Source organism: Gopherus flavomarginatus, chromosome 10, assembly GCF_025201925.1.
Source record: "Gopherus flavomarginatus isolate rGopFla2 chromosome 10, rGopFla2.mat.asm, whole genome shotgun sequence".
Classification (NCBI taxonomy): Eukaryota; Metazoa; Chordata; order Testudines; family Testudinidae; genus Gopherus; species Gopherus flavomarginatus.
Window position 1 is genome coordinate 48357633 of NC_066626.1, and position 26087 is coordinate 48383719.

The 26087-nt window shown below is 42.2% G+C and overlaps 1 protein-coding gene across 6 annotated transcripts in view; it reads left to right on the top strand.

The window, feature by feature from the left end:
- The window catches only part of KCNH7 (potassium voltage-gated channel subfamily H member 7), a 326344-nt gene that overhangs the window by 282615 nt on the left and 17642 nt on the right, over positions 1-26087 (top strand). For 5 of the 6 annotated variants that reach the window (XM_050917200.1, XM_050917202.1, XM_050917204.1 and 2 more), the window contains 3 exons: positions 2957-3209; positions 6435-6640; positions 19828-19927. In XM_050917200.1, coding sequence (XP_050773157.1) covers positions 2957-3209; positions 6435-6640; positions 19828-19927 — 559 coding nt within the window. The remainder of the gene's footprint in view (positions 1-2956; positions 3210-6434; positions 6641-19827; positions 19928-26087) is intronic. The other variant, XM_050917201.1, reaches the window with a different exon arrangement.

Here is a 26087-nt window from a genome sequence, read left to right on the forward strand (position 1 = left end):
GTTAGACATTGGTAACAGAGTGCTAAAGTAGGAGCTTTTCCTTTTTTGTTTTTTTGTTTTCCTTTGCTTCTTGTTGAATTCTGGCTTCTTTAAAGATACATAGACTGGCGTGATAGTGTCCAAAGGCCATGAATTGTTAAAACTATTTGTATAAATGTGTGTTATAACATTGTGTTTTCTGTTATTTCATAATAGAAGCTGTATTGATTTCTGTTAGCAATCATAGAAATATTTCAAAAGCAATTAAAGGTACTAATGTTTCATTTGTAAATCATAGCTTGGCTTTAGTGAACAAATAGCCTCATGTCAGAAATGTACACATCCCTCTTCTCTGTTAACAAGGCGAGAGATAGCAGCTAAGAACCTATCTATGCAGTAGGAACGACCGCACAGAGCTTTATTGTGCTGAAATAAGAAAATATACAGAGAGGACTGAATACTGTTATGACAGAAATTATTTTAAGTTGCATTCTCTACAGAAATATTCATTGATATTACTTACGTGCGTACACACTGTAAAAGAAAAAATAGTAGATCAATAGACTGTGTTAATAGCAGGAAGGCAAATCCTGTTCACATTACTCTCATGATTAGTCCCATTGTGTCGAATTCAGATATGCATATGCAACTCCCCCTGAAATCAAAGAAAACTGTGCAATGAAAGAGAATTTGGCCCATTAACTTCAATGGGATTCTTTGCATAAGTGAAAAACAAGCAGGATGTGGCCCAAGAAGTGGATAGTGCATAGTAACTTATATGTGAGTCCTGTTTCTGAATACAATGAGTTTACTCAGTGGGTGGGCATTGTTTCCATTGAAACGAATGGTAAACCTTGCATTACCTTCAGACAAAACAAAGGCTAATGCTGAACAATTTAGCAAATCTCTCGCCCATAATGACCAAGTTGTAAGCAGAATCCTTGTCTTCATTCCATGAACAAAATTAACATTGTATCTTTGGCGAATCCTGAGGTTCTAGTTCAGGTAAACTCCAGTGAACCTGAATAACAGGTGAGCAAGTACCTGCAGTTTATGGGCCAGATCCTCAGCTTGTGTAAATCTGGCTTGAATGGAGTACACAGATTTGCTACAGAGGATCTGGGCTATACATTTCTAAATTAAATATATTTAACAACACATCAATTTAAATTTTCACAGTTATGCAAAATTATAGGTTTTAATAGTTTTTTCCTATTTTTATCTATTTAAATTTTCAGTTGTGGGAAATGATGGGGGTCAGACAATAATTGTTGTAGACCCTGAGAGTCAAAAAGTTAAAGCCTTGTAATCATTAAAACACAAATAGCCAACATCACAGGTCAAGATATACAAAGTAAGTGTACTTAAACCAAACTCTTAAGTTCTCAAGCAGCATTTTTCTTACTTCGCCTACTTATAAATTTTGATTATTATCAATGGAAATACTTTTGTCAGAGTGTGTATGGTGAAATCGACATTTACTGACCTTTACCTATAAAAATCTAATCCTTCCAAGCTTAGTTAAATCTTATCGTTATCCTGTTGCAATATATTCATACATGTTCTGATTACATTTCCTGTAATGCAAAAAATAAAAAAAATTATGTGTAGGTACTACATAGGGTGACCAGATAGCAAATGTGAAAAATTGGGACAGGGGATGGGGGGTAATAGGAGCCTATATAAGAAAAAGACCCAAAAATTGGGACTGTCCCTATAAAATCAGGACATCTGGTCACCCTAGCGCTACACTTCCAAGAGACCCTGCTAGTATTCAAATTAAATGATATAGAGAACACCTATTTGAGCCCATATTTTGATCAAAGTACATGTTCATTAAATTGGATGAATTGAAAATACAGTAACTCCTCACTTAAAGTCATCCCAGTTAACATTCTTTCATTGTTACTTTGCTGATCAATTAGAGAACATGCTCGTTTAAAGTTGCACAATGCTCCCTTATAACGTTGTTTGGCAGCTGCCTGCTTTGTCCCACTGCTAGCAGAAAGAGCAGCCCATTGGAACTAGCTGGTGGGGGCTTGGAACCCGGGTGGACTGGCAGTCACCCCATCAGCTCCCCACTCACCAAAGTTCCCTGTGTGGCAGCCGACCAGCAGACTATCAGTTGCCAGCAGTTCAGCTGTCCCTCACCCCACTGCCATGTGTTGCTCCTGCCCTCTGCCTTGGAGCTGCTCCCAGGAGCCGCCTCCTTGCTGTGCGGGGGGAGGGGGAGAAAGAGGGCTAATATCAGGGTGTACCTCTCCCTCCTGCACCCCGCTTACACCATCTCCATAGAGCAGGGGTAGAACATGACAGGCTCAGGACAGAGGGAGGAAGGGAGCATGCTGGCAGCAGCTGCTATCTCAACTTCCTGGTCTACTTAAAAAGGCAATCTACTTAGAGTGGTTCAGTGTACTTAAAGGGGCAATGCACAGCTCTCTTTCTCACATGCACACAGAGTGTGTGTATCTGTCTGTCATGCTGTCTTCCCTCCCTCCATTAGTGCTGCCTTGTAGAGTATGAGGCTACATTAACAACAATGTGTTAATCATTGAGGGCTCAGCCGAGTTCTAGTTCATCATTTAACAGTAAGGCATTCCCTAGGAAATATCCCACCCTCTGACTCCACCACCTCAACCAAGTTTCACAATCATCATTGCTGTGTAAAGTATTAAATTGTTTGTTTAAAACTTATACTATGTATACCCTTTGTCTGGTGAAAAAAAATCCCCTGGACCCTAAACTCCCCTATTTACATTAATTCTTATGGGAAAATTGGATTCGCTTAACATAGTTTCGCTTAAAGTTGCATTTTTCAGGAACATAACTTCAACATTAAGCGAGGAGTTACTGTATTCTGAACAGTCTTGCTACTCACCACTATTTTTATGTCAATGCATTCATACTGGGAACATTGCAAGTTATTTAAAATTATTTGCATAGTATTGATGTGAAACTCTTTCATTTTTCTCTTCAGGTCCTAAAGGGGTTTCCAGAATGCTTACAAGCTGACATTTGTCTACACCTCAACCAAAACTTGCTTCAGAACTGCAAAGCTTTCCAGGGGGCCAGTAAAGGTTGTCTCCGAGCTTTAGCTATGAAGTTTAAGACAACCCATGCTCCTCCTGGTGACACTTTAGTCCACTGTGGTGATGTTCTCACAGCTCTTTACTTCCTGTCAAGAGGCTCCATTGAAATCCTCAAGAATGACATTGTTGTAGCTATTCTTGGTATGTATTTGCAAACTAAGGAGATGGAATGTCATCTTTCTGCTAACGCAAACTACAGAACAGCAGACTGAAAAGGTCATTGCCATATTTGGTTCGTGTACCCTGTGAATGATTCAGTCACTTTAAAATCAAGCTTCTAAGTGACTAGTTTAGCAGCACCACCTACATAATATCCTCACCTCATGGTCAGGAAAGGAGCCTATCCATATCACAAGTGACTTTGCTGTACAGGGGAAAGGATAGGATCTGGAGAGTCCATACAGAGAGTAGAGAATCCCTGTGCATCAAAGAGCCCAGCTGCCTGTGCATTTAGAAATTTCCCGGATCAACTCCAACATAAATCCCTGCCTAAGTTAATATTGTATGAAACAGCATTAATATAGGCAGTTCCCCCTACAGTGAGTTAGTCCTATGGCATTGGCTCCTTAGAGGTGAGGTTACAGTTGGAGATGGGTGAATAATGGATTTTTCCATGCATTGGCAATTCCAAAATATTGGGAGGAAAAATTGTTTCGCATCAAAACACAAATAAAATTTTGAAAAATTGAAAAGTAAAAAAAACCATTTTGAGTCCAACAAAATGTTTCTCTTCAATTTTGAGCATTTGAAACATTTTGACTGTTTTTTTTAGCAGAATTAAAAGAAATCTTGAACCAAAAAGTCATTTTGAATTTTAAAAGTGAAGTGTTTCATTTAGAAAATGTTGAAAATAAATGTTCTGATTTTTTTGAAATTTGGAGGGGAGAGGTCAACTGAAGAAATTTTGACAAGAATTCATGAAATGTTTGTGTTGTCAAATCTTCGTTTTTCACCAAAAATTGTTTCATGCAAAAAATGTCACCTATCTTTAATTACAATGGAGTTGTGTTGAACAAAAAGTTTTAACCTTCCTCACTGGAGTCAACAGAAGTTTTGTCACCTACTTCACTGGGAGCAGGATCAAACCCCAACAGAAAACACAGAGGGGAGAGAGAGGCTAGTGCAGAGACAAATGACCTCCCTATACTACCTGAGTGCCACCGAGGTTTTGTGGAATAACAGAATCCTACTCTTATTGCAAACCCTATCCCTCTGGAAGAAATAATGCCAGGAAACTGGAAGGAGAACCATGTGGAGCTTCCAGAACACCTTCTGGTAGAGTGTTCAATCTATCCCATGGAGACCATCTTAAAATATGTGAAAATAATTGTAGTCCTCACAGTCAAGAAAAAAAATGAGGGAATTATTTTTATTTTATTGGCTATTGTGCTATGCAAATGATAGGCTTTTATGCTTGCTTGCTGCTGCATTGGTCACTAAGGGTTTGTGACAGCAGGAATATAAACACATGGGAGAGTACAAGTCAACAATAAAACGATATTCGTCAGAATGATGGGCTGGTTTAAATTAGCCTGCATGAAATTAGCCGTCAATAAAACCTCATTGAAAAAGAACAAAGATAAACAACATTTTGCCAAAAACAACTTGGGGCCCTACTATTGCCACCTGCAGAAAAGCACACAGGAGGGAAAATTAACATGGAAAACTCCTGTTGATGCATCCTTCCCTCCACTGGGAAAAGTTTGAAGCCACACACACGTGGCATGTCCAAAGCCCTCTGCACTGTGCATATGTCCCCAAATCCTCAAAGAAACCCTTAGATGTGAGCGGGTTCTGGACAGTCAGGCCCTTCTTGGTGCTCCCCAATCCCCTTCCTCCTGGCAGCATGTCATTCAAGAGCCAAGCTATGCTATCACTATGGATCTGATTGCAGTGGTACACTAGCCCTTTTCTCAGAGGAAGATAATGCAGCTCAGCATTATAATGGAAAAACCAGTGGTCCTGGAGAGTATAAATCTGCGTAGTTGGACTGCTCCCATTTCCTCCCTCTCTAGACTGCCATCCCCCCAAATTTTCAGAACTCCAACCATGCAGTATATTGTGAGGGGGAGCTTTTTAGCATTGTTGGTTAAGGGAGGGCAAGGTTTGTATAATGGCTAATTGCTACCTCTTTCCAGGCCAGAGCTGGAGGATGTTTGTGATCATTTTGTCCCTTCTGTGCCTTGCAGAAGAGAGGATGTAGGGAAGAAACAAAAGCCAAGATTTCCTAAGTGGCTACTGATTCATTGAATTTGGGTACCCAACTTGGAACACTCTGGGCCCTATTTTCAGAGGAGCTGAGCATCTACAACTTTGTTTTGAAGTAAATTGGAACTATAGGTTCTCAGCACTTCTGATAACAAGGTACAAAGTTTCTCGAGATGGGCACCCAAAATCAAAGTTCACTCCTGAACATGATGGCCAAAATCTTTGTAAATTTTTGAAAGACGGATAATGGAGATGAACTCTGGACCCATTTCAGTCTGGAGGCCTGATCCCACATACCTCACTTCATGCAATGGAGATTTTGCCTGAATAAAGTGTGGAGTGATTACAGAGTTCCTGGTCCTCCACAGCTACCAAAGATCAGGATGCAGCAGGGATCTTAATAAATGAGGGAACTTCCTTGTCAAAGGGTTCTCTAGTTACTGCTTAAGGCATGGTTCTTTGTGTCTACATCCTCGCTACATATGCTATGAAAAATCAGACGCGGATTTTGGAAAAACAAGCATGTACATTACTGATGACAATTTTAGTAATAAATACTGTAAATGTGTCAAGGTTGAAGGAAAGCAGAGTTGTAAAAGTTTCAGCATGAAAACAGCTCTGTTTAAGGGGCTCCTGTCTCTTGAAGTATTGAATTACTGTTCAAAATTAATTTTAACATTGAAAATTGAGTCAGCTTTTCACATTGCAGATCTTTGGGGAAAGGACTATGTCATCATATGTATTTGTACATTTGCTAACACTATGTGGTCTCAATCCAGATTGGGAGCTCTGGGCACTACTGTAGTATAAAATATCATCATCAAGAATATTATTTACTACTTTAGATTATATTTTTTGTTACAAGAAGGGGCTAGTAGAAATTCTGCATGTATTCTGTTATGGCAGTAATAATGCAAAACTGATTCAAAACCGAGTTTAAAAATTTCCAGATTTTCCTCTCGCTTAGTCCGGTTTTATACCAGTGTAACACCATTGATTTTGATGGAATTACTCCATTTACATTCACTGGTGTAAAACAGGATAATCAGGTTTTATAACTTCATATCCCATAGTATAAGTTTCTTGAAGAGTTATGGGTGCGTTCATTTTAATGGATTTCTCATAATTAAAATAATCTGTCTGATTTTGTTTTTGCAGGTAAAAATGATATTTTTGGAGAAATGGTACATCTTTATGCAAAACCAGGGAAATCAAATGCAGATGTGAGAGCTTTAACCTACTGTGACTTGCATAAGATCCAGAGAGAAGACCTATTAGAGGTTTTGGATATGTATCCTGAATTTTCTGATCTCTTTCTCACCAATCTAGAACTGACTTTTAATCTGAGACACGAAACGTCAAAGGTACATACAGTAGGTGTTATTTTTCTATGATTTTCTTTCGAGTGTATGCGTTAAGTCACAGAAAAGAGAGACGTTCCTGGAAAATATAAGTTCTGGCTTTTCTCTTACACCAAAGTTAATTGACTTATAATGGTGTGAGAGTGGAATCAGTTCCATATGATCAAAACTGGAAAATAAATGAAAAACAAAGGTTAACAGAATTAAAAGCAAAAGGCTTGAGGCCAAATTCTATTCAAGAAAACTTATCTGTATGGTCCCAGTGAAGTTGGTTAGACCTAGTAGAAGTGAATGAGATGACTCAGGTGATGTTAAACTACCAAGATTTGGTTCCATATTCAGATAGTTTTAAGATTTCAACCAGAGGGATTTTGAATATTTTGATATGCCAATTAAAAAACTATTTTGAAATAAACATGAATATAAACTTAATGAGGGAAATTTGACACTGTTGACATATTTATCAGAAATTGAAAATAAACAAGATCAGGCTACCCTGGTTCAATTTATGACTAATACTACAACAAATGTAATTGTCTTGCAAATCTTGTTCCACAGTTCTGTCCTCTTGGACTACATTTCCTATATTCAAAATTAACTAATAAAACATATGAAGCACTCTTGGTAGGACATCCCATGCTTGTCTTCTCTACCCTGAACCTGCAGAACCTCCGTTTGTCTCTCCTCCCACTAATGACTTCCTTACGATGCCTCCCAGCCCACCATGTCCCCTTCGAGAAAGGAGAAGGAAATGCAGCCTGGGTAGGGTTTACTTCTCCCTGGAAGTTTGTCAATCTGGATTTGGAAAAAAAATAGAGAGTTGGACATTGGCTGAAGGGGAGGATGCTTCTGGCTAACAGGAGCGAGAAGTGTTGCATTAGTTTGGATGGAATAAATGGGCCTAAAGGGTCAAAAATGTTAATAAGTTATTGTCACAGTCCAATATTAAACAGTGTTAAACAAGACTCGGGGTTTAGTAAACAGAGACCTCAGCCTGTGTAGTACCATGGCAAATACATAATTAAAAATCTTGTTAACCTTTTATTAAAGATACAGAATAGAATGGAGGGAATTTGCATTATTTGAAATCATAGCATATCAGGGTAGAAGGGACCTCAGGAGATCATCTAGTCCAACCCCTGCTTAAAGCAAGACCAATCCCCAGATAGATTTTTGCCAGAGATCCCTAAATGGTCCCCTCAAGGATTGAACTCACAACCCTGGGTTTAACAGGCCAATGCTCAAACCACTGAGCTATCCCTCCCCCTGAAGAAGAAGAAAAAAAAGAAAGCAAGCAATGGCACCTTTAATAAATTTCTATCTGCCAATAGATAACCCAATAACAGTTCAGGAGACAGAAATGTAAAGTATTAAGTAAAGCTTTCATTTTAACATCATCCCTTGTTCCTTTTCCTTTTAACCGTAAAGTTTTTAGGAGGAAACCCCTTGTCTGACAGTCTTTTAGATGGTATCGAAGACAGTAATCACTGTCCTTTTGGGGAAAATGGGAGGAAGTTAGTTGAGATGGGCTGGGGGGTTTATTATAGCTGTTGTTGTTGAAGTTCAACACCATTTCCTAGAAGAAAAAACAAGACACAAACACACAAAAGGGGAGAGGAAACAACAGCAAAGATAGAAAATGAGGCTTCTATCTCTGATGTTGAATCTCACTTGCAATCTCACTGCTGAAAAAAAGGAAGGTGCAACACACAGTCTTATCAGTCACTCAGAGACCTGGCAAACTCATACCAGCATCAGGCTATTTAGGGCATTGCTTTTAACTGCCTCTTTCTGGTCACAGGCTCTCAGCAGTGTTGCAAAATATACAGTTTTTGCCAGGTAAATTAGACTCCTCTTAGACAGAAGGCAAAAGGAGAAGGAAAGGAAAGAGAAGAAATAAGTTGGGGAAGAAAAAGGATACACAGAGTTGGAGGAGCAGAGTGTGATAGTGTCTCACATCCCAAGTAGTGGTTGGGATTTAGCTGGAGCCTAATAGAGGTGGCGATATCTTCTGACTCCCTCTTTTTTGGACACCTTTCAGGATTAGGATGAAGATCCAGGGTCCCAGGAGACCAGGGGTAGCAGTTATGAGGGTGAAGTTCTCTCCTTCCCCTTCTCTCATCTTTCAGTCAGTCAGTGTTCTGGCACCCAGCTTTTCCCTGTGGTCTCTTTGCTCTTAAGAACCCCAAAAGGGACTGATGGGCAAAATAGTCTGTCCACTCATTATTTTATCCACCAATGAGGCCTAATTTCTAACACATCAATTTTGGTTCATTGATTTCCAGTCCCAGGCTTCTCTTGTTTGCTTGGCATGATTTGAAACACAGTTCTTGAAAGGTTTCAGAGCAGCAGCTGTGTTAGTCTGTATCCATAAAAAGAACAGGAGTACTTGTGGCACCTTAAAGACTAACACATTTATTTGAGCATAAGCTTTCGTGGGCTACAGCCCACTTCTTCGGATGCATGGAATGGAACATATATTGAGGAGATATATATACACATACAGAGAGCATGAAAAGGTGGGAATTGTCTTACCAACTCTGAGAGGCCAATTAGGTAAGGAAAAAAAAACCTTTTGAAGTGATAATCAAGATAGCCCCGTACAGACAGTTTGATAAGAAGTGTGAGAATACTTACAAGCAGAGATAGATTCAATGTTTGTAATAGCTCAGTTCTTAAATTATCTCAGTAGTCCTTTCTGTTTGGACTAAGTCAGTCTTTGTCTCCCTTTCCTATCTTTTCCCATCAGCATTTATTACAAGTGGTGGTTATGACCATTTATAAACATTCACTCACTTTTTACTGTTGAGCTTCCAATTAGGGTAAATTTGTAGGCCTAATCATCACAACATAATCCCTCTTTTTCTGTTAACCAGTTCTGCCTACGATCAGACATTTGTTCATAATGTCACAAAAAATGCATTTTAATTTAAGCATATAGAGGAGGATGGGGGAGGGTACTTAGTTATTATTTATCCCACAGCTGGCATTTAAAATCTGATTTGATTAGATCTTACCAAAATTACAGTTAAACCTTCCAGATGTTAACAAAAGCTAAGAACTTACCACTTATGTCTTTTGTAGCTAAAACAAATCTCAAACAGCTGCTATTTTATGACTGTAAGATGTTTAAAAACAAACCAGCTGTTATCAGTTCTTTGGCTGTATGCCCAGAATGGGTAAAGATGGGGAAAAAAAACTTTCCCCATCTTTTTGCCGCTTACACATTCAAGGCTGCATACTTACACAAACTGTGAACATTTATGCACCAGTGGCTAAACTTTGTCACGTAGAGAAATTCATTTAGCCCAGATAGCATTTTTACCCAAGCATATTGCCTTCTTTTACAAAGAAGCAACAAGATGATGTTCTTTAAGAATCACTTCTGCATTTATGAGCTATTTCAGAGGTGGGCAAACTACAGCCCACGGGACCATCCTGCCCTGCCCCCCAGCTCCTGGCCCGGGAGGCTAGTCCCCGACCCCTCCGCTGCTGTGCTCCCTCCCTTGCAGCCTCAGCTTGCTCGCTCCGCCGCTGGCGCAATGCTTTGGGCAGCAGGGCTGTGAGCTCCTGGGGCAGTGCTGCTGCAAGATCCCAGCCTGATCTGGTCTCTGTGCTGCGTTGTGGCAGTGGCGTGGCCCAGCTCCAGCAAGGCAGTGCAGCTGTAGCACCGCTAGCCACCGGTGATGCTGGCCGCGGTAAGGGGGCAGGGAGTGGGGGGAGGGGATAGAGGGCAGGGGATTTTGGGGGGGTGGTCAGCGTGGGGGTGTGGATGAGGTTGGGCGGTCAGGGGGGGAAATGGGGATTGAATGGGGGTAGGGGTCCCATGGGGCAGTCAGGAAGGAGGAGGGGGTTGGATGGGGCAGTGGGGGTCAGTCAGGACATGGGTTCCAGGAGCAGCCAGAGGACAAGGAGAAGGAGTGGTTGGATGAGGCAGGGGTCCCAGGGGGACAGATAGGAGGTGGAGGCCGGGCCATGACCCCATCCCCTAACCGGCCCTCCATACAATTAACGAAACCTGATGCGGCCCTCAGGCCGAAAAGTTTTCCTGCCCCTGAGCTATTTGGAACACCCAAAGGCAGTAAAACTTAGCAGACATTTGTACTCGATGACAGATCTTGCCCACCTTTTCACTACCAATATTTGTGAGGGCAGCTAAGCCCACCATGAGGATGTAACCTGTGGAACAACAAAAATTGATACCACAAACAAAACAGAAAAAAAATTCCCAAATCACAAAACAAGAATAACTCCAAAACATTTTAAAAACAAAACAACAAAAATTGCAAAAACACAGAACAATCACAAAAGTCTTTTAGATATTAGTATTAAAGATGGTAAAGACTTCTCTTTTGAGAGAAAAGAGGGGAAGCTAATTGAGCTAGACTCAGGGGTGGACCCGCACACAGGCCCCTAGGGGTGCATGGAGGAGCAGTGTTCCAGGGGGAGCAAAGGAATAAAGTGGAGAAAGAAAGCAATACTTCCCCCCACTCCCAGTGTGTAAAGTCTTACATCCTAGGTGGTGGTCAAGATTTCCCCAGAGGCGGTGGAGGTGGCAATGTTACCTACCTCTCTGCTTTGGCCTAGTCTGGTCAGGACATCTTTAAGGATTAGGATGAAGAAGGTCTGGGATGTTAGGCAACAGTGGGGGTGACAGCTGTGGTGGTGAAGCTGGCTCCTTCCCCTCTTTTTGTCTTTCAGTTAGCCAGTGCTGACCTAAGTTCCTTTTTAAGGACACCAAAAGGGATTGATGGGCAGAATAGCCCATCCTCTTATTGTATTGGAAATTCAACCTAATCTGTGGATAAAACATCAATTTTGGTTAATTGATTTTTAGTCCTACACTTCTCTTGTTTCCCAGGCATGATTTAAAACACAGTACTCGAGTTAGTCCAGTAGGCCTTTCTGTTCGGACCAAATCTGTCTTTTTCTCCCTCTTTCCCTTCAACATCTATTGGTATCGGTTATTGTGACATTTTATAAACTTTCACTCGCTTTATAAACTTTCACAGTTAAGCTCACACTTAGGGTAAATTTGTAGGCCTAGTTATCACAATACAGGAGGAACAAGAGAGAAGCTACTATCTAGGTAGCTTTGCCAAACACATACTGCTGTAAAAGTGCATCTAGCCATGTCCAGAAAGTATGGGCTATACTGCACAGTGGATCTGCCCCTTTATAGTTATATATTTGAAAAACATAGTTAAAACTTAGGTTTAATTATTCCTGATATACATCACAGTATTCCAGGTTTTCCAGTATATTTTAAAATAGAGATAATGCAGCCTTAGTATGGAGAGACCTCCCTGTAGCACTCTGCTCTTGAATCCATGCTGAGAGAGACCACTGCTCTTGAATCCATGGGGAGACAAAGACCACTGGGATTTTGTACTCAAATGCCGGGCACAAGGGTTGCTGATCAGCAAAGTACAAATCAGGGAAGTTCTACATATGTTTTAGTTTGTTTTGTTTTGTTTTTTAAATAGAGCATATTAAAAGTCACTTTATAGAACAAATCATGTTATTTTTAATGCTGAGCCTTCTTTCATAAAAATTGTATTTTTTTTTCTTTACAAAATTATCTTTTCTGTGCCATATGTTAACTCTGCTTTGGAAAGGTCATCGCTGTTATTTAGATGTTAGATATAATATACTTTACTGATACATTGAATATAGGCCTGAAACTCTGCATATTTGAGAGCTTCTTGAGGATAGAATTAGTTCTACATGATAGAGGCTTGTGAGCAACTATTTCTGTGCTTTCATCATAATGATGTTGTATAATTATTTTTCTCCTTAGAGGCTCATGAAACTCTATCCATCATGTGTGTTAAAAGTCCATGATGTAGAATCCAGAGACAGTTCCTTTACACCCAGCCTCCCTACCCATTAGTTCCTTAAGGGTGGCTCCTGATTCTTACTGCCCCACCCGTACACGCCCAAGTGAAGAAGCAACTAGAGACACGTTTGGGGCTCCACACAATGGGAAGGCACCGATGCCTATGAATTCTCAGGAACAGGGTCTTAACTAGTAACTCGCTGACTAACACAGCGTGTCTCAAATGCAGCCACTGTGGCCGCATGCAGCCACCAGGGGCTTTTCATGTGGCAATGACAGCCTCCTGGGTGGTAATGGGGGGAGGCAAAGCATCAGCCCTTCCCACTCCTCCTTGTTGCTCCTGGAGAGAGGTGGAGCACAATGCTGCAGGAGCAAGGTGAGTTCTTGACCCACACTGGGGGGGTTGGACGGCAGGCTCCAATGGCAGGACTTCAAGAACCTGGCTGTGCGGCTCTGGGTTCTGACTGCAGGGCAGCGGGTACTCACCCCCACCCCACAACTCTGGTCATGCAGACCTGGCCTCCAGCTTCAGGGATTCAGTCTCCAACCCCTCGTTCCAGCTGGCGCTGGCCCCCAGCTCCAGTTCCAAGCTCCAGCCACACAGGGGCATGTACTGGCTCCAGCCGCCAATCCCCAGCCCCAACCCCAGCCCCAGCCGCATGGCAGTGGGCTCCAAGCACAGGGCTTTGGGCACCAACCCCTGGCTCTGGCTGTGGCGCATCAGTTGACTTCTGGCCCCCAGTTCTGACCTTGTGGTGGTGGGCACTGGCTCTGAGCTTCAGCCACACGGCTCAGCAGGGCCAGCTCCAGCTTTTTTGCCACCCCAAGCAGCGAAGTAAAAAAAAAAAAAAGCCGTGATCGGTGGCACTTCAGCAGCAGCTCTACCGCGCCACTTTATTCTTCAGCAGCAATTTGGCAGCCAGTCCTTCCCCAGAGGGACTCGCCGCCAAATTGCCGCCAAAGACCCAGACATGCCACCCCTTCCAATTGGCTGCCCCAAGCACCAGCTTGCTGCGCTGGTACCTGGATCCGGCCCAGGTTCTGGTGCTGATCGCCTGCCCTAACTACATGGCAGCAGGTGCCAACTCACAGCTCTGGCTATGTGGTCTCTGCCCCAGCTCCACAGCATCAGGCTTCCCTGCACAGCAGCAGGCCCCAGCCCACAGCTCTGTTCCCACACAGTGGTGGGCACTGACTCCTGGCTCCAGCCATGCACCCCTGGGCTCTGGCCAGCTCTGGGAACTGGTCATGCAGCAGCCCCAGGCACTGACCCACAACTCCAGCTGCATGGCAGTGGGCTCTGATCCCTGGCTCTGGCCACACAGTTCCTATCCCCAGCTCCAGGCTCTGGTCGCGGGCACTGAGCCCTGTCCTTGGCCACATGGCAGCAGACACCCGGCCCTGGCTCTGGCCACATGACAACAGGGCGCATCCCCATCCCCATCGCCCCTGATCCCTGCTGCCTCCTACAGCCCTGTATCCATCGCTCCTGGACTCCGGTGTCTTCCTGGTCTCGCATCCATCCCCCATTGCCCGAGCTCCCCACTGCCTCCCCCAGCCCTGCGTCCATCCCACCATCACCTCTGGCCCCTGCTGCCTCCCTCTTTGGTCCCTGCATCCAGGGCTTAATGGATCCTGGGGCTTGCTGAGAAAAGTGATATTAACAAACACTCAAGTATCACTTTTCACAGCAGACTTACTAGGTATCTGTGAAAAGTGATACTTGTATGTTTGTTAATATCACTTATCACTTTTCATAGCCTCGCAGGTAGCTACTAAGTGCACTGTGATATTAACAAATATACAACTGTCACTTTTCACAGCAAGCCCCAGGACCCATTAAGCCCTGGATGGGGGGGCTGAAGGGGAATGCAGCATTATTACTGAGTTTGCCAAAAAAAAACTACAAATACAATGACTTGGATGTGAATCTGTGCATTTTTAATTGTTTTTCCTAAAGTTAATTAAGTATTTTAGGAAAAAGTGTCACTGCGGCCACTAGTGAGAGTTGGCGGCTGCACTGTGAGGCCACCAAAAAATTTGTTGTGAGAACACTGCACAACTCTCAAAATAATATGTAAATGATGCAATCAGCACATTTGTGACCAATGTGCTTTTGGAAACTCCAGGTGGTCCCAGTTTTTTAATTAACTGATAGATGCATATGCCTGGCTATCCCTGAGCTATTCCTACCTTCTTTTCACCTAGCTTTTCTCTCCTCCATTATTCCATCCGTGGGACACTGTTGTGAAGTCCATATAAATCTAAACCTCACCCTTCAGGACTACAGTGAGAGTGGCAGCAAGAGCAGTAAATGTTTCATTGTCCCTTAGTCCCAGCCCATTCACATGACTGAGCAACTTACCCAATTGGCATGTCCCGTCTCACCAGCAAGGGGAAGGGAAATAGACTCAAAGACTCATAGGTCAGAAGGGACCAATATGATCATCTAGTCTGACCTCCTGCACAAGGCAGGCCACAGAACCCTACCCATCCACTTTTATAACAACCTCTAACCCAAGACTGAGTTATTGAAATCCTCAAAATTGGTTTGAAGACCTCAAGCTGCAGAGAATCCACCAGCAAGCGACCCATGCCCCACGCTGCAGGGGAAGGTGAAAAACCTCCAGGGGCCCTGCCAATCCGCCCTGGAGGAAAATTCCTTCCCGACCCCAAATATGGCGATCAGCTAAACCCTGAGCATGTGGGCAAGACTCACCAGCCAGCACCCAAGAAGGAATTCTCTGCAGTAACTCAGTTCCCATCCCATCCAACATCTCCCCGCAGACCATTGAGCAGACTTATCTGGTGATAATCCAAGATCAATTGCCCAAATTAAACTATCCTATCATAACAGCCCCTCCATATACTTATCAAGCTTAGTCTTAAAGCCAGAAAAGTCTTTTGCCCCCACTACTTCCCTCGGAAGGCTGTTCCAGAACTTCACTCCCCTAATGGTTAGAAACCTTCGTCTAATTTCAAGTCTAAACTTCCTTATATCCAGTTTGTACCCATTCGTCCTCGTGCCTACATTAGTACTAAACTTAAATAATTCCTCTCCCTCCCTAACGTTAACCCCCCTGATATATTTATATAGAGCAAGCATATCCCCCCGCAGCCTTCTTTTGCCCAGGCTAAACAAGCCAAGCTCTTTGAGTCTCCTTTCATAAGGCAGGTTTTCCATTCCTCGGATCATCCTAGTAGCCCGTCTCTGAACCTGTTCCAGTTTGAATTCATCCTTCTTGAACATGGGACACCAGAACTGCACACAATATTCCAGATGGGGTCTCACCAGCGCCTTATATAACGGTACTAACACCTCCTTATCCTTGCTGGAAATACCTCGCCTGATGCATCCTAAAATCGCATTTGCTTTTTTAACAGCCGTATCGCATTGGCAGCTCATAGTCATCCTGCTATCAACCAATACCCCAAGGTCCTTCTCCTCCTCTGTCGCTTCCAACTGATGCGTCCCCAACGTATATCTAAAATTCTTATTATTAATCCCTAAGTGCATGACCTTGCACTTTTCACTACTATATTTCATCCTATTACTATTACTCCAGTTTACAAGGTGGTCCAGATCTTCCTGAATAGTATCCCTGTCCTTCTCCGTGTTAGCAATACCCCCCAGCTTTGTGTCATCCGCAAACTTTATTAGCACATTCCCGCTCTTTGTGCCAAGGTCAGTAATAAAAAGGTTAAATAAGATCGGTCCCAAAACCGATCCTTGAGGGACTCCACTAGTGACCTCCTTCCAGCCTGACAGTTCACCCTTCAATACGACCCGCTGGAGTCTCCCCTTTAACCAGTTCCTTATCCACCTTACAACTTTCATATTCATCCCGATCTTTTCCAATTTAACTAACAGTTCCCCATGTGGAACCGTGTCAAACGCCTTACTGAAATCGAGGTAAATTATATCTACCACATTTCCTTTATCTAAGTAATCCGTCACCTTCTCAAAGAAGGAGATCAGATTGGTTTGGCACGATCTACCTTTAGTAAATCCATGTTGCAATTTGTCCCAATTACCATTGACCTCTATGTCCTTAACTACTTTCTCCCTTAAAATTTTTTCTAGGACCTTACATACTACAGACGTCAAGCTAACAGGCCTATAATTACTCGGATCACTTTTATTCCCTTTCTTAAAAATAGGAACTACGTTAGCAATCCTCCAGTCGTACAGCACAACCCCTGAGTTTATCGATTGCTTAAAAATTCTCGCTAACGGGCTCGCAATTTCATGCGCCAGTTCCTTTAATATCCTCAGATGGAGATTGTCCGGGCCCTCCGATTTTGTCCCATTAAGCTGTTCAAGTTTGGCCTCTACCTCAGTTGCGGTAATATCCACCTCCATATCCACATTCCCGTTTATCATCCCTCCATCATCGCTAAACTCCTCACTAGTCTTATTAAAAACTGAGGCAAAGTACTTATTTAGATATTGGGCCATGCCTAGGTTATCCTTAACCTCCATTCCATCCTCAGTGTATAGTGGCCCCACTTCTTCTTTCTTTGTTTTCTTCTTATTTATGTGGCTGTAGAACCTTTTACTATTGGTTTTGATTCCCTTTGCAAGGTCCAGTTCAATGCGGCTTTTAGCCTTCCTCACTTTATCCCTACATGTTCTGACCTCACCAAGGTAGCTTCCCTTGCTAATCCCACCTTTCTTCCACTCCCTGTAAGCTTTCTGCTTTTTTCTAATCCCCTCTCTGAGTTGCTTCCTCATCCAGCTTGGCCTACAACTCCTGCCCATGGTTTTTTTCCCCTTTCTTGGGATGCAGGCTTCCGACAATTTCCGCAGCTGTGACTTAAAGTAATTCCAGGCCTCCTCCACATTTAAATCCACAAGTTCCTCCGTCCAATCCACTTCCCTAACTAATTTCCTTAACTCTTTAAAATTAGCCCTCGAGAAGTCAAAAACCCTAATCCCAGATCTACATTTGTTTATCCTTCCATCTAGTTTGAACTGAATCAGCTCATGATCACTCGAACCAAGGTTGTCCCCTACCACCATTTCTTCTACGAGGTCCTCACTGCTCACCAAAACCAAATCTAAAATGGCATCCCCTCTCGTAGGTACTTCAACTACTTGATGAAGAAATCCATCCGCTATCACATCCAGAAAAATCTGACCCCTATTATTCTTGCAAGCACTCGTCCTCCAGTCTATATCTGGGAAGTTGAAGTCTCCCATAATCACACATTTCCCCTTTGTGTTTACTTCATTAAAGACATTAAAGAGGTCTCTATCCATATCCAAATCAGATCCCGGTGGTCTATAGCACACCCCAAGCACTATCTCAGGGGAAGCTCTAGTTGCTTTTTTACCCAGTGTGATTTTTGCCCAGACAGACTCTGTCTTATCCATTCCATCGCTTCTTATTTCATTACAGTTAATCTCATCATTGATGTACAAGGCTACTCCACCACCTTTGCCTTTCTTCCTGTCTTTCCTAGACAGCACATAGCCTTCAATACCTGTACTCCAATCATGAGTACTATTCCACCAGGTTTCTGTTATCCCTATAATATCCGGTTTCACTTCCTGCACCAGTAGCTCCAGTTCCTCCATCTTGTTACCTAGGCTCCTCGCATTAGTGTACAGACATTTTAATTTTTGGCGTTTGGCGTCAGTGACATTCTTTCCCCCGTCGTGCACAGACCTTCTACCACCAGCATCACCCGTTACTCTGGTTTCTACTCCACTATTCCTCCTTGGATCAATTCTTTGGTCCGCAAGGGTATCCCCTCTCACTTTGTTTACTTCCCTCTCCAGGTTATATTCCGGCGTGGATATCTCCTGAACATCTCCCAACCATCTCCCCCAACTTCCTAGTTTAAAGCTCCCTTGATGAGGTCGGCGAGCCTCCATCCTAGAATTCTATTTCCCTCCTTACTTAGATGAAGTCCATCCTGAGCGAACAGTTGTCTGTCCGTAAACGCTTCCCAATGACCGTACATCCCAAAGCCCTCCTTATAACACCAATGCCTGAGCCATCTGTTGATCGCCATAATCTTGTCACTCCTTCGTTGCCCTGCTCTAGGAACCGGCAGAATCCCACTGAAGATCACCTGAGCCTCGATTTCTTTGAGCGTCTTCCCCAGTCTGGCATAGTCCTCCTTGATACAGTCCAGCGAGTAACTAGCCGTATCATTCGTTCCCACATGAAGGACAATCAACGGATTCTTTCCCGCTCCCGCTAGGATCCTATTCAGCCTCAGGTCCACATCCTGTATCTTAGTCCCTGGCAGACAGCACACCCTTCTGTTCTCCCGATCAGGTCTAGTTACAGGCCTGTCTATTCTTCTCAGTAAAGAGTCTCCAATCACGTAGACTTGCCTTTTCCTGGCGACAGTGTGATTCTCCGGTCTATCCCCCACACCAGCTGGCCGCAAGTCCTCTCGATTTGTATTCGCCCTTACAATCCTCCTAGGGCTCATACTTGGTGTCGCCTCCATTGACTCCTCCCCTCCTTCTGCAGGACTAGCTGCTCGTCTCTTTCTCCTTGCCCTCTTTCCTTCAGCAGCCTGCTGTGCTCCATCTTCATTTTCCAACTCAGCAAACCCATGCCTTGTGCATAGTCACACACAGCACTGTCTTCATGCCGTATCATTTGTTTTTAAATACATTATCAGCATGTTATTGCTCAATTTTTTGTCACTGAAAATGATTCAAATGTGTTAAATGCTGCTTTAATCCATTTCTGCAACAAAAAGCACAAATTAAAACTTCATGTAGACAACAAGATAAGATGGATAAAAAGAGAAACCACAATTTTCAACTACAGAAAAAATGTTTCAATGAGCTGAATTGGAGAGGGAGGAAGAGAGGGACTGGACAGATAATAAAGAGTAAACTGCCTGGTGTATATCAGCCTTATATTTATTGTTGTAAAACTTAACCTTTGTAATCATTACCATGTAATTAAACAGCACAGCTAATTATAATCACATTACTGCCTGCAATAATACGCATCCTTTGTAAGAGCGTATTTTAATTTTTTTTGTTATTTAACTTCACCACACTTTGTTACTTAAAAAACATTATTCCAAGAAGCTCAGGAGCTGATGACAACACACTCATGCCTTATAGTGAACTAATTGTCTGGACATTATTATTTCACCATCAGATGGTAACACTGCTGGAATTATTCCATCCATGTGACCATTTTAATTATTAATATTGAGCTATGTCAATACTATTTTCATTCAATCCAGACTGAGTAGTGTAATCTTGCCTTCCTTAAAACAGGAACATGATTAACAGTCAATCGCCTATTGATAACATGTTGTTTTCAAATGGGACTAATCTGTCATTGCATTACATGTTTCATTACTCAAGGCTGATCTCATAATAAGATCACAAACTACTAATGATTCGGATGGAGATAACTGCAAACTTCGAAGAAGGAAATTGTCCTTTGACAGTGAAGTAGAGAAAGGTAATTAACTTGATGTCTTATATTTAATAGACAGCACTGGGACATTATTCACTGATATTTAAGAGGGTATTCTTTTCACTGCGTAACGTAGATACATTATGGTTTCATTGCAGCAATTACTTGTGAGCTACTCAAGGTTTTGTTGCTCAGCAGGCAGGGAGTTCTATTCAGTGGCTCTCAGAATAATTACACACGGACACTTGATATCAGCTTCACCTTGCCATGACTCCTCAACCACCACTGTGGACCCATTGCTTTATATGTATATATACTTGGACAATATCGCGTCCTGCAATATCCTATTAAAAATATTTGGAGATTCTAGTCTGCTGGATTTTTATTAGTCGTATTAATTTTATTCGCCCAACAAGCAGTGATTTTGTGCTTGATGCAGCCTAGTGTTTCTCAGTTCCTGTGATATCCCTGAAATTATATCATTTTGTTTGCAGTGTACAATATATATACTCACCCTAGTGAATTTCTGCCTCAATTGGCAGTGTGTGAATGGGTCTCTTGGCAAGTCTTCAGATGGCATTTTCTATGCTTAAATGTAACATAAAAGGCCTCTGGGAGTAATCAGAATGGAGGGGAGCATTTGGCCAAATATTAACTCATGATACCAGCATTAAGAGCTCACAAATACCAAGGGCACTGGTTAGGTACGCATGAAGGAAGCTAAATTAAGACTTGTATGCCTTTCTTTGGAGCTGGGTGAATCCTGTGTGTGTGTGTGTCCAATTATTTATTTGACAAATCAATGTTTCTGGCATTTGCTCCACTCTGCCTTTCATGTTCCACTGTTAAAGGCCAACCCTCCAATCCTAAATGCAGGACAGCACTAGTTTGAGAGCCAAAAACTTGCTGATGATAAATGAAGGACAGGTGGAGTGCTGGAAGAAGAAGGACTTTAGACCAGTGTGTTCCTGGTTAGCAGAATGGCATTACCATTTCATCAAAGCAGCATCTTTGAGCCGTGAAGCCACAAGTGACAACGCATCTGGAAGGAAAATGCTCCCGTGAAATATTCAGTCTGCTATCATAAAGAATCTGTTGACAGAGGTGCCTTACCTCAATAATCTTCACATTTCTTATGAGAAAACCTATCCTGCCACCTAGACAATATGGAAATGATTTGTTACCCTGTGCCTCCTACTCAGAATAGCCTACTAAAATGCCAGGAGGGTGGCAAAAACTGTATTTTATAGTTCTTGTAGTTCTTGCCTGCTAAATTGAGTCTCGCTGAGCAGTCTTCTGATTGCTGGCATTCTTTCACATTATTTTTGACAGGATGTCATTTGCCACAGTTTTGTCAATGAAAATAGCATGCCATTGTGGGAGAACAGAAATGAATGGTAGCCTGCCCCTCAATTTTGGTAATTGTAATATGTTATCTGGTGGCTGAGTCACACCAGAGAGAGAAACTCCACCTCCAGAGAGAGGGTAACCAGTAAGTGTGTGTAGTTTTGGTCCCACCAGCACACTTCTTCCCTACCCTAGTCTGTGCTGCAAAACTCTACACACGGCCATAGCTGTAACCGAGCACATGGAGTTGTTTTTTTGTAGCCTGTCCCAGGGCCTGTGGTGTTCTGTGAAGAACCACAGCAGTTCCACTGATTTCAAGGCCTTCCACACCTGTGGGAGGTTGTTAGAACAGAAGTTGGCGCATTCTAACTTAGACCACAACCGATAAACAGTTTGTGACAGACTGTACAGCAGTTTGAGAGGTACAGCACAAAAGGCACAGCCTTTGGCTGAGAGACGTATTTCTAGTCACAGTCTTGTTACTGTTTAGATAAAATGTTGTCTAACGATAACTTTTAACACTCATATTTTCACTTCATAAATATAATCTCTAAAAACTAAGCAATCAGTGCATGCTGTTATGAGGCTTTGATGTTTTAAATCTCAGTAAAATCTTAATGACTTATACAGTAAATTGTTCATGTTGCCTCTCTAGTGCGGTACCTAACTTACATTCCTGATCTTACAGAAGGGGAGCTTTTTACAATAGACATATGGACCTCCTGCTAGTGCTTCCCATTCAGCTGTTGACCAACTGTTAAATTACACTGTTTGAAATTGCACTTGTCCCTCTTTGGTGTGAGCCTACAGTAGTTTGAGATTATCTCCCTTGTGGACTGTTAAACATGGATTTGTATTTCTCTCTCCCTTCAGTTCATGTGAGCCTGATTTGGACCTTGTTGCCCTGGTAACTCATTGTGCAATAGCTTCATCAGGGACTTAGACAATATCTCACAGATCTTTATGATTTATCTGCAGTATGTACTCGCTTTCTTTCCTAGAAATGGGACAATTAATTTAGTCACGGTAGTTTGTGATTTGCTGAACAAGCACTGTACTCCCTTGTCTTACTCCACCCCAGATGCATTTCCAGCATATTCTAGATGGTTCACCACATATCTGATCTTAGCTTCTAGGTATGGCTCTGTCGTGGCTTATTCTTTAATGGTCAAACCCTGGTCCCAGAGAGGGTTTATGGTGCAGAGCTAGCTGCAGTTCTGTAGCCCAGCCTGACTCTGTGGTTGCCAAGAGCAGTTGGAATCCTGAGAGAGCCCTCGTTACGGGTTGCTACATGTCCACTACCTGGCAGCTTTACCCTCACCTTACCCAGTGGGATTCCATGACTCTTATCCTATCCCATCTTTTGGGAATAGTGTTTGGGGGTGGGAGTCCCCTGTGCATATGCAGAGCACCACCACAGCTGTAGAAACCAGTTGCCACAGATGACTGACAGTCATCCACAGAGATTCTGACCAAGATTACTTGGACCCAACAGTGCTACTGGCTGACAATTCGTAAGCAGAGCTGTCAGCCAGGGTGAAGTTTTCTTCTCAGCCTAAACAGGTGAGAAGCAATAGGGTGGTACAGTACCTTCACCTACACTTTTGCCTCCTGGCCCACCCATAGGGGAACATTTTTTTCCTTTCTTCCCCATTTGCCCCTCTTTCTCCAATAACAGGTTAGTAGGAGTTATTCCAACCTCATGGCCCACTGGGTGGGGAGAAGGGGAAAGGTAGTTAACCCCAAATTCAGAAGTGCTGTGGAGCCCCTCTACTCCATCCACCTATGCTGGCCTGGCGATCTTCAGAGTCAATAAAGCCAGCATAAAACACCCATATGTGGCATAAAGGAAGTCATGGCATTGAAGTCATGGTCAGAATTTAGCCCTGACAGAGTAAATTCATCTGCTGTAGGGCTTTGAAAACACTTTTTTGGTAAGCTAGTCAGAGTTCCTGCATCATTACTCACTCTGGTGTCATATTTAATTTTTTGTTAACATTGGCATTGATGGTATCTCTAAGAACTTCACCTCATTGGGTCTATTCCAGCATATAATCATTCTTACCATGAAGAGATGTTCTCCATGTCAGCCTGGAATTCATTTTGTCCTTAGCTGAAAGCTATCAGATGCACACATAATGCACACTGAAATATGATGAACCTCAAGAGGCAATCAGATGTGAAGACTATCCATTCCAAGCAGAAGATTACTTCAGGAAGAATGAGGTCAAACTGTATTAGTGATCTTTCAAACTCCTTTGGACAGGGCATATAAAATCCATTAGCCACATCCAGGATAGTCATGTTAAATACACCATCTTAGATGCAGTAACTTGAATGGAATAATGATGTCCTTGAAGTAAACAGAATTACTCTGGATTTTCATCAGTGTAAAAGAGATCAAAATCTGGCCCACGCTTCTAGTTTCTAGGGTAAAGAGAATCTAGTGAGAGGCATATTGTTCCATTAATACCCATTGATTCAGTGAAAATAGTTGTTTTGTCAACTTATATGCCAGTTAGTCCAGGACGAGACACTTAGCTCTTGACAGGAAATTTTTGTTTTCTTGGATTTCATTTTAGGAGCCCACAAAAGAGAGTCCCTATGAATCCTTGAAAGCAAGAAATGTGTTCCTACATTTTGCAAGGATTCCCTGACAGCAAGTATATAATCATCAGGCAGTCCATCCCTGCAGTTGTCCATCTGCTCCTATTGCAGCCTGTCCCAGGGGAGCACAGCTCCTACAAGAGTCTTGTTTCCAAGGGTAACTCCTACTAAAGCAGTTTTCCCATGAAATGTGGCCTTCTGGAAATGTATATGTAGTCATACATACTGTCAGCTATCAGAGAAAAATAATCTTGTAGTGGAAGATAAGCTCTGAATATAAGAGACTGGAATTCTATCATTGGAGTAAGAGATCCTTTGGCCTTCACCTGCATCATTTTGAATTACCCTCACATTGTCATCTAAGTAACATTCAGATTGTGACAAAACCAGAGAAAGCTCAAAATATTCAGCGCTCAGGCTCTCACTCCATCCCTAACTCATGCCATTGTACTAAAAATGGCACAAAAGAATAAGTTAAGGATTAAATGTTCACTTTAACTTTGAAGTTTCTGGCTTTGAATTTGACACGCATTTACAGTCACTCAAAACTAGCTCTTTTTTATTCATTTTAAAGAAAGGAAAATAAATCTTTGTGGAAAGGTTATCTAGCCTGTATTATTTGCCTTGCTGTCCCATTTGCCTGAGTAAATATACTTAAGGTGCTATAAAAATTATTACACACAAAAAACTGCATTGAAAGAGCATTATTAAGGTTGCAATGTCAGGCATTCAAAAGTCAGGAAATGCCAGAATTAAGGCTCTCTGTGCAACTTTAATTCAGCCCCCTTATGCCCATACATTATGCCACAGTCTTTAATTCCATGATCACATACTATTTTTTCCAGAAGTCCCCTGCTTCATTCAATGCACGGAATGCATGGTGCTCACTTAGTAAGCAGCTTTTCAATATTTTGTTTTCTCCTTGTTGTTGAATATGTGGTTCTAGGCTTCATTAATGCAGTATGCAGGTGCTCAACGAGGTAAATTAGCTGCACGAAGCATTGTCCTTGGTGGAGTTCAAAGTGGATTCTTCTCTCAGGTTCAAAAAACTTTTCTTGAAGTTCTTATGTGTGTGCACAGATGTTAGTGTATCCATCTTTTCTGCTATGGCATGATTGCTTTGGCAAACACAGAAGAGTCTAGCAATGTATTCTTGAAATGGCTAGGCTTTGGCTTAGTCTTCCCTCTTCAAATATATTGTTCCAAAGCCAAGCAGCCCTTTCTGGGAATGCTTTTTCTTCATTCCTCATTCATTTTGTCTGAGACCTTGTTAGGTGCAATGTCTCAGAAGAGCACAGCCACTTAGGAAGATAGTAACAGGTCAAGGTCGCATCATGTAAATGGGTCATAAAAACATAAATATGGCATTGTTGTAAAATTCACCTATGAATGAATCTATGATGATTTCAGGAGTCTTCACGTCAGTCATATTTTATTTCAATTAAAATCTGGAATCACTTTTAGTTTCCCAAAATGTGAAGCTGTCTGTGGAATGACTTCAGCACCATTCATTAGATACAGTGAACTTTAGCACTGCCTTTCATTATGGCCAAAGACTGTCACTGTAACTTTCCATCATTTAAAGAAAAGTAATTTCAGTACAACAAAATCCCACATTAAAATAACACTATGAGATGCTTTAAGCCAACAAAAACAGAGAGGCTGCCAATCTGTCCTTAATTCTTACTCTATTGAGTATAGTGTGGAACATATGGGATATAAAATTACCCACTGTTCAGAGACCTTTGCAGTATTCAAGTGCATTGAAGTTGGTTAAGGACAGAGTTCGAGGATTAATTCTGAATTTCACAGCTTTTGTCAGCTTGTTTCAGAGCAATAGAGCCAAATGTTCTGCTTGGCCATAACCAGTTTTCCATTTTTGCACTCACAATTTAGGTCTGCTGTATGACTAAGAACCAAACTGCACCCACAATCAGATACTTACACATCTAAATTACCTAATTAGAGATCAGAATTGGTTTGGCAGCAAAACTGCAGATGTTTGCATTTGCAAATTTTGTGTGCAAAAGTGGAGGCCATCATTTAAAAATATGGCCCCTAAGTTTGTGTATACATATTCTACTTGCATTGGAAAATAAAGCTACTGAAGCGCTCAGAAGTAATGTTGTCTTCCGTAATAATGCTTTGCCCTTCTGTAGTGTTTTCCATCTAAGGATTTGAAAGCCCTTTACCAAAATGAATGTGTTAAAATTCAGCAGTGCAGTGAACTATGTTTGCATTGTCATCTCTG